The 8,099-nt window shown below is 38.0% G+C and overlaps 1 protein-coding gene across 3 annotated transcripts in view; it reads left to right on the forward strand.

Annotated features, from left to right (window-relative positions):
* The window catches only part of LOC119353749 (calmodulin-binding transcription activator 2-like), an 8,394-nt gene extending 4,475 nt beyond the window's left edge, over positions 1-3,919 (forward strand). For all 3 annotated transcript variants that reach the window (XM_037620416.1, XM_037620419.1, XM_037620418.1), the window contains 5 exons: positions 601-939; positions 1,204-1,889; positions 1,967-2,543; positions 3,061-3,402; positions 3,628-3,919. In XM_037620416.1, the coding sequence (XP_037476313.1) occupies positions 601-939; positions 1,204-1,889; positions 1,967-2,543; positions 3,061-3,402; positions 3,628-3,747 (2,064 nt within the window). In that variant the 3' untranslated portion in view covers positions 3,748-3,919. The remainder of the gene's footprint in view (positions 1-600; positions 940-1,203; positions 1,890-1,966; positions 2,544-3,060; positions 3,403-3,627) is intronic.
* The last annotated feature ends 4,180 nt before the right edge of the window (positions 3,920-8,099 follow it).

An 8,099-nucleotide genomic window follows, 5' to 3' on the forward strand; every position in this document is an offset into this window, starting at 1 on the left:
TGATGTATACAATGTTCCAATGATGAATATTTAAGGGTACTATTTCACTCCCTTTAAGAATTCATTTTGCAACTCTTCAGTATCCACTGCTGTCTGATGTAAATTGCACAAGAGAAGAAGTTAATGGCAGTGGTAACATGTGCTGACCCCACACAAGAAAGGATCGGGTCCGGAATGATGATATATGTGAGAGAATTGGGGTACCACCGATTGAAGAGAAGCTTATCCAACATTGTCTGAGATGGTTTGGACATATACAGCGCAGGCCTCCAGAAGCTCCAGTGCATAGTGGACGTTTAAAGCGTGCCGATAATGTCAAGAGAGGTCTGAAGGACTGGAATATCACCAAAGAACTAGCCATGGACAGGGGCGCGTGGAAGTCCACGTGCCAGAACCATGAGCTGGTTTCGAGATCTTATGGGTTTCAGCTCTAGCCTACCCCAACTTGTTTGGGATTATTAAAGGCTTAGTTGTTGTTGTTGTGGTAACACGTGCCGACCAGCTTAAGAAATTGTTTGTCTGAATAATCCCATATGTGTACTGTTTCCCAGATATGTTACTTATTTCACAATAAACTAAAATATTTCCCCAAATTTGCAGGTGCATAATGATAGCTATACAGATGGAAGCATGGGCTATCCACTATTAAAGCAGTCATCATTGGACCTCTTTAAGATTGAGCCCAATGGGTTGAAGAAATTTGACAGCTTCTCGAAATGGATGAGTGATGAACTTGCAGCTGATCTGGATATCAAATCCACTTCTGATGCTTTCTGGAGCAGTACTGAAACTGTAAATGTTGCTGATGGCTCTAGTATGAGTATACCTATGAACGAGCAGCTAGATGCATATGTGGTCAGCCCCTCGCTTTCCCAAGATCAGCTCTTCAGCATTATTGACGTTTCCCCAAGCTGGGCGTACACTGGCTCTCAAAATAAGGTTTGCAGTCTTTTTTTTATTCCATTCTGCTTTTATTTTGGTAATAGGCACGATATGAACACACTGGTATGCTCTATGTTAAGCATTCTGTTGTGGACTTCTAGAAGTTATAATGATTACCATTAATCATCTTTATTCCGCTTGTCACCCCAATGCAGGTCTTAATTACCTACTAGTATGCTCTATGTTGATCGTTATGTTGACTTCTAAATGTTATAATGATTACCATTAATCATCTTTATTCTGCTTGTCACCCCAATGCAGGTCTTAATTACTGGTACATTCTTGACAAATAAAGAACATGTTGAAAATTGCAAGTGGTCATGTATGTTCGGGGATGTTGAAGTACCGGTTGAAGTTTTAGCAGATGGCTCCCTGCGCTGCTATACACCAGTACATCAATCTGGACGAGTTCCATTTTATGTGACATGCTCTAATAGGGTAGCTTGTAGTGAAGTAAGAGAATTCGAGTTTCATGATTCCGAGACCCAACATATGGAGGCAGCAGATCCCCATATTACTGGTATCAATGAAATGCATTTACATATCCGTCTTGAGAAGTTGCTTTCCCTGGGACCAGATGACTATGAGAAGTATGTTATGAGTGGTGGAAATGAGAAGTCCGAGTTAATCAGCACTATTGGTTCCCTGATGCTTGATGATAAATTTACAAACCTGTCAGCACCATCGGATGAAGAATTTTCTGCTGCACAGGACAAGAATCTTGAGAAATCGGTCAAAGATAAGCTATATTATTGGCTTATCCATAAGATACATGATGACGGGAAAGGTCCCAATGTGTTAGGCAAGGAAGGGCAAGGCGTGATCCATTTAGTAGCTGCACTTGGCTATGATTGGGCTATAAGACCAATTATTGCTGCAGGCGTACATGTGAACTTTAGGGATGTGCGTGGATGGACTGCGCTTCACTGGGCAGCGTCATGTGGAAGGTAATGCATTAATGTTTGTACCTGTCAGTATTTCATGTTTACTCATCTATGTTGAACTTACAGTGTCTATTATTTAGAGAGCGGACAGTTGGTGCCCTGATAACAAATGGAGCTGCAGCTGGTGCATTAACAGACCCAACTCCTCATTTCTTATCTGGAAGAACACCTGCTGATTTAGCATCAGACAATGGACACAAAGGCATTGCGGGTTTTCTTGCAGAGTCTGCCTTGACAAGTCATCTTTCAGCACTTACATTGAAAGAAGCAAAGGGTTGCAATGTGGAAGAAATTTGTGGATCAATTGAAGCCGATGGCTTTGCAGAACCAAGTTCTGCTCAGCTTTCTCGCCAAGATTCTCAGGCAGAGTCATTAAAAGATTCACTTAGTGCTGTTCGTAAATCAACTCTAGCTGCATCCAAAATATTTCAAGCTTTTAGGGTAGAGTCATTCCACAGAAAGAAGGTGGTTGAATATGGAGATGATGATTGCGGATTATCTGATGAGCGCACTCTTTCACTTGTTTCTCTTAAAAATACCAAATCTGGACAGAATGATATGCCGCATTCTGCTGCAGTTCGTATCCAAAACAAGTTTAGAGGATGGAAAGGGAGAAAGGAGTTTATGATTATTCGACAGAAAATCATCAAGATACAGGTATGCTCTGTTCTAATCTAACATATCCTTATCTTTTTGTATGCCTAACTCTCGTATAACCACATAATGCTGCATATTTTCTTGTAGCACATTCATATGATTGCTGACATGACAATTAGTACTTGGTTCTTTTTAACTCTTTGTGTTTTAACTTGGGAGTTGATGTTTGTGTTTGAGGCTAGAGGCCAACTAAGTGGTTTGATGGAACTATGCTTTCTATATGCAATGGATTAATCCGTGTTTAAATTGTTAATCAAAAAATCATTTTAATGTGGTTTATACTCAAGGCATATTTATGATACTCTGCTCCTTTTTATTTTTCGGGATAATTTGTTATTGTACTTCGAAGCTGAGGTGTGTGACTCGTGGAAATGACATGAGTGGTCTCAGTTGCAGATGTTGCACTATCTTGATACGAGTAATTCTAGTTGATTACTCCAGTTGTATTAGGCTGTCAACTACTATAAAAATGCTAATATTGCTTATGGATTATACTTCTACTTGTGTTTTTCACTAGGCTCATATAAGAGGACATCAAGTAAGGAGAAACTATAAGAAGGTAGTCTGGTCAGTAGGCATCGTGGAGAAAGTTATACTGAGGTGGAGGAGAAAGGGAAGGGGCTTGCGTGGTTTCCAACCTGACAAACAACTTGAAGGGCCGTCCTCGCAGATCCAACCTGCAGAAGGTGGATCTGCAGAAGGTGAAGATGAATACGACTTCTTGAAGGATGGCAGGAAGCAGGCTGAAGGCAGACTACAGAGGTCATTAGCTCGTGTGAAATCAATGACTCAATACCCAGAAGCAAGAGAACAATACAGTAGGCTGCAAGCCTGTGTTACAGAACTACAAGAGTCCAAGGTTGGCTTCCTTTTCCCGCAACATATTATTAGCGTCTTAAACCATCATAACATAAAAATTAAGGATATAATGTACATTCCCTCCTATTGTTTTTCCTAATAGTACTTAACTTTGCTTAAGCCCCCATCCCAGCTGGCATACACATAACTAGAGTTTGCTTCTTCAGGAGCTAACAAATTATACCGTCAACTAACTGGGATCTGTATTTTTTATTGTTTTGGACAGGCGATACAGGATAAGATGCTAAGCGATGCAGCTGGCGTCGGTGGAGGTGATTTCATGGTTGATTTGGAGGATTTGTGCGCGGATGAGCTTTTAGACACACCGATGTCCAATATTTTGTGACGTTGATGGGCTTTTACTAGACCAGTTAGGCTGTGACTTGTTCGTTTTACCAGACTAGTTGTAAATTCTTGTGCTAGATGTTCACTGCTCACCATTTAACTCAATATATAGCTAATACTGTAATACATGGGACATATATAGTTCTTCTATTAGTCACTTTATGGTTGGTTTATGCATGGGCTCCTTGGCTCCCTGGCTGCTGAATCGCGGCGCGATGTTTTCCTTTTCTTGAGAGGCTCTAGTCTAGCTGGGACGAAAGCTGTCACTGACCATGAACGCATTCTCTTCTGGGAGGTCAAACTACGGCCCATTAGCAGCTTGTGAGATCAAAACGAATAGCCGAGACCAACCATGAACCCCTCTCCCACCAAAATGAGCAAACCGAAATGGTTTCCTATCAAAATGAAGGCATGAAGGTGAACCGAGGAAGGAGTGAGAGGAGCACAAGCCTCTGGTCACTTCGAATCGTCTCCAGCAACTAGCAGTTAACCAGCACGGAGCGCAGTCCAGGGACGACTGAATTTGACCTTGAGGCTGATGCCAAATTGCGAGCATCTTTGATATGCCCCCAGCCCCCTCTCTTTAAACATCCTGTTAGAGAGAATCGAGAGAGAGGAGCGAATGGAAAACAGATATATGAATGAACAGTTATTCTATTGATTGAAGATTGGGGTATTTATACCCAGTTTACAAGGCGGTTACAAAAGGAGGCAGTTGCCAAAAGTGGCACCGACATAGCAGTGATTAATAGTTAATTAACCTAATTAATTAATTCCTAACACTCCCCCTAATCAATGCTTGTCTTTGTGAATATACATCATCTTGATAGACTCCTCCTAGTATGTATTTGCCTTGAACGTTCATCATCTTCATTTTGAAAGTCTCCTCCAAAAACCCTGTGGGAAAAATATGAGGAGAATAGTGCAGATATGTTGCTAAAACTCCTTTAAACCCAGTGGGAAAAATAATAAGGAGAAAATGATGCAACATATAATGATTATTGTCTCTTGATAACTCATATGATAAAAACCTTTGAAGAAGGAGAAAAATCATCGATGAGTTTAGAGAACAATTAATATGTCTTGAGTACTTTCTTTAAAAACCCCGATAGGGAAAAAAGAAAGTATGACATGCCTCGTTAAAAACCGTTATGAGAAACTTTGAGAGAAAACTCATAAAGGAAAAGAGTGCGATTATATATGCCATCGAAAACTCCTTTAAAACCCAATGGGAAAAATATAAGGAGAAAATGATATGACATATATGAACACTTGTATCTATATTGTCTCATTAAAAACCTTTTATGAGAAACCATTAGGGAAAAACTCGTGAAGGGAAAAAGAGTACAATATATGTAATCTGATGTTTGTTAACAAGTTATACTTTGGGAGATTACTCCCCCTGAACTTTGCAAATCTGGAGGATGTCTCATATCAATTACATTGACATGATCATGACATTATGAATAATATGTCGGTTTTTCCAATATTTTGTTTGCAAACTATTTCATCACTTTTCTATAATTCATGAGGATAAGTGATCTCGAGCAATGTGCTTTGTGATATTGCTCTTCATATAACCTGTATGTATTGAGTAATACAAGTGGTAGCATCTTGATAAATCAAGTTATGTTACTCTGATGAATCTCAACCACATGGTTTTGAGTGTGGTTAATCATTCTGCTAAGCCAACCATATTTTCAATGCCTTTAGATAAAGTAATTATGTCAGAATGATAAGGGGAAGTAGCCATTAAATTCTATTTATATGAATTCCATAAGAAGGCTATTCCATCAAATTCAGTCATTGATATGGCTTTGTTGGGATCAAGTAAAGAGCCAATATCATGGTCAAATCTTGATTTTCCTGATGGAATTGTTCAAGATTTATTATGAACTTGAGATATAAGTTAATATTCCTCATATCGACCATATACGTTTTGTTGGTGTGATATATCCACATTGAACTTCTCAAATATGTTTTGGATATATGTAGACTGATATGTATTCTTGAGAGAATGCTCAAGTTGTAAACTTAAGCTAAATTTGGTTTAATCCAAATTTTCCGCCTTGAGATGATTTTGTATATGTTTAGGTCTTGTATAGGCATTGATGATGGAGTCATCGATATACACTAAGTGATATAAGGAAAACAAATTTTGGATTTCCTTATTAACACAGAAGTAATCATCATTCTCTGAGTAATCCCTTTGAAGAAGGAACTCATTTAGTCGGTAGTACCATATGATTTCCGACTATTTCAAGTCATAGAGTGACTTTGAAGTTTTACACAAAACATGCTACGATTTATCTTTGGATTCGGAATTTTAAGCCCTTCAGGAACTTTAAAATAGATATCCGAAATGAGTGATCCATATGAGTATGTAGTCACTGCATCCATTAACTGCATGGTATTATTTGTACTGCCTATGATATTTAGTATCGAAACATAATTCCACTAATACCAGAAGGGTATGTCACATCGTGATCGATGTCGGATCTCTGCGTGAACCCTTTTGCTACAAGCCTCGCTTTCTCACCACCTCATTGACTTTGTCTATGAATGAGAAGTTTTTAGTATTCCATATGGAAGATACTTATGAGGAGTAGGTATTACTGCAGTAAATACCACTCATTTGTTGAGCGAGTGCTATCCTTCATTACTTGCTTCCTTTTTATGTGAACCAATATGAGTGCAAGAGGCACTCTACCATGGATTTAGGTTCTGGGCCCAAAAGGTTTTAGCAATTTGAGAAGAAATATATGTCGACAAATGTAGTCTTTAGTTTATATGATCCTGATGGAATCATTGAAGTTTGTGGATAAAATATGTACTCCTTTTTAACTCCTTGTGATTTCCTACAACAAATGGAGTCAAGGTGTTTCGATGTCCCGGCACCAAAACATTTGTGCACCTTTATGCCGGGCATTGGATGATGAGCATCCAGTGAGGTGTCTTTCAACTTGATGTTGAATTACATTTACTAGTTGAGGATGTGATTTCCTCTGTTTCCGTGGAAGCATATGAGAAGTTATATCTCGTATTGTCAGATTTTCTCCCCTCTTGCTCTCATTTGGGGAGAAGAGTGGTTTATCAGGTACCTCCACTCTTCTGACACTTTACTGCAGGAATATATAATTTAGTAACACCTTGTCATCAGTAAATGTATGTGGCAGATTTGCAATGTGTTGCAAATATATAATTCTCTAAACTTCTAGTTCAGATTCTTTGAGACGTGGATATAAGGATTGAATGTCAATAACATTTCTAATTTATTTTTTCGGCATTCTTTGTGGTACTTATCTCCCCCTAATGCCGAAAATATCCTTATTGCTGATGCAATCAGCGTACGGACTACGAATAATTTGAGCAATTTATTTAGTAAGATCATGCATGTTTGTGTGTGATAAGAGACACACTTGAAATCATTTTATAAATGTTCCTATGAGTACCATGAAGTATCTAAATAATTCCACATAATGGTTAACTAATCCACATATGTCTTCTTAATGTATTCAAGGAAGATTGAGTGGCTCATTTAGAATTTTAAGGTGAGAGTGCCTTAAAACTGATTTCCCCTATGGCACATCTAGTGCGCATAAAATCTGATGATTTGGGATATTTTGCAACTTGTTAAGTTGTGACCAACAGAATTGTCAATAATTTTCTAATCATCCCCAAACCAGGATGGATAAGTCTATCAAAATACACATTTAATTTATTAATATTTAGAAAATTATTTCGTACGCAACAATACTAAGTATGAATTTAACCATGCTATCAAATTTATTAAATATTGTATCCAAGTGATGGGATATTGAATATCCTACTACATGTAGTAGTACAAGTACAGGTTAATGCTATTTTTGGGAATAATTAGGAGATTACCTAAGGTCTCCGATATTATTGAGTGCAAATGAGTTCATCCTCCATTTTCTGCACTAGATTTTGGTCCTCCTTCTGATGAAGATTCTGAGAACAATTCTTTACCAGAATCTGGTTATTATTTGCAAATTTTCAAATTTATCCCATTGAACTTATTTGCCTTTTAATAAATTTGTGATGTGGTTCGACCATATGTTTGAGGGTTTGGTAATCATAGGTACAATATTTATATAACCACGCATCTGATAAACTTGAGAGTTGTCTTTTGATCATTTGAAAATGACCGATTCTTAAGAGATAATTCCGTCTTTGGTTGTCTATTAGCCTCCACTTTACTTCGAATTCCTCATAGTTCTATTTTGTGACAACTAACTTGCATACTATTCTCGATACTAGCATGAATTTTAAATTATGGTATAGCACCCATTGGGTGAATCTGATGATTTTAAGAAATTCCATGTTTCTTGA

The sequence above is a fragment of the Triticum dicoccoides genome, chromosome 2A (genome assembly GCF_002162155.2).
Source record: "Triticum dicoccoides isolate Atlit2015 ecotype Zavitan chromosome 2A, WEW_v2.0, whole genome shotgun sequence".
NCBI classification, from domain to species: Eukaryota; Viridiplantae; Streptophyta; class Magnoliopsida; order Poales; family Poaceae; genus Triticum; species Triticum dicoccoides.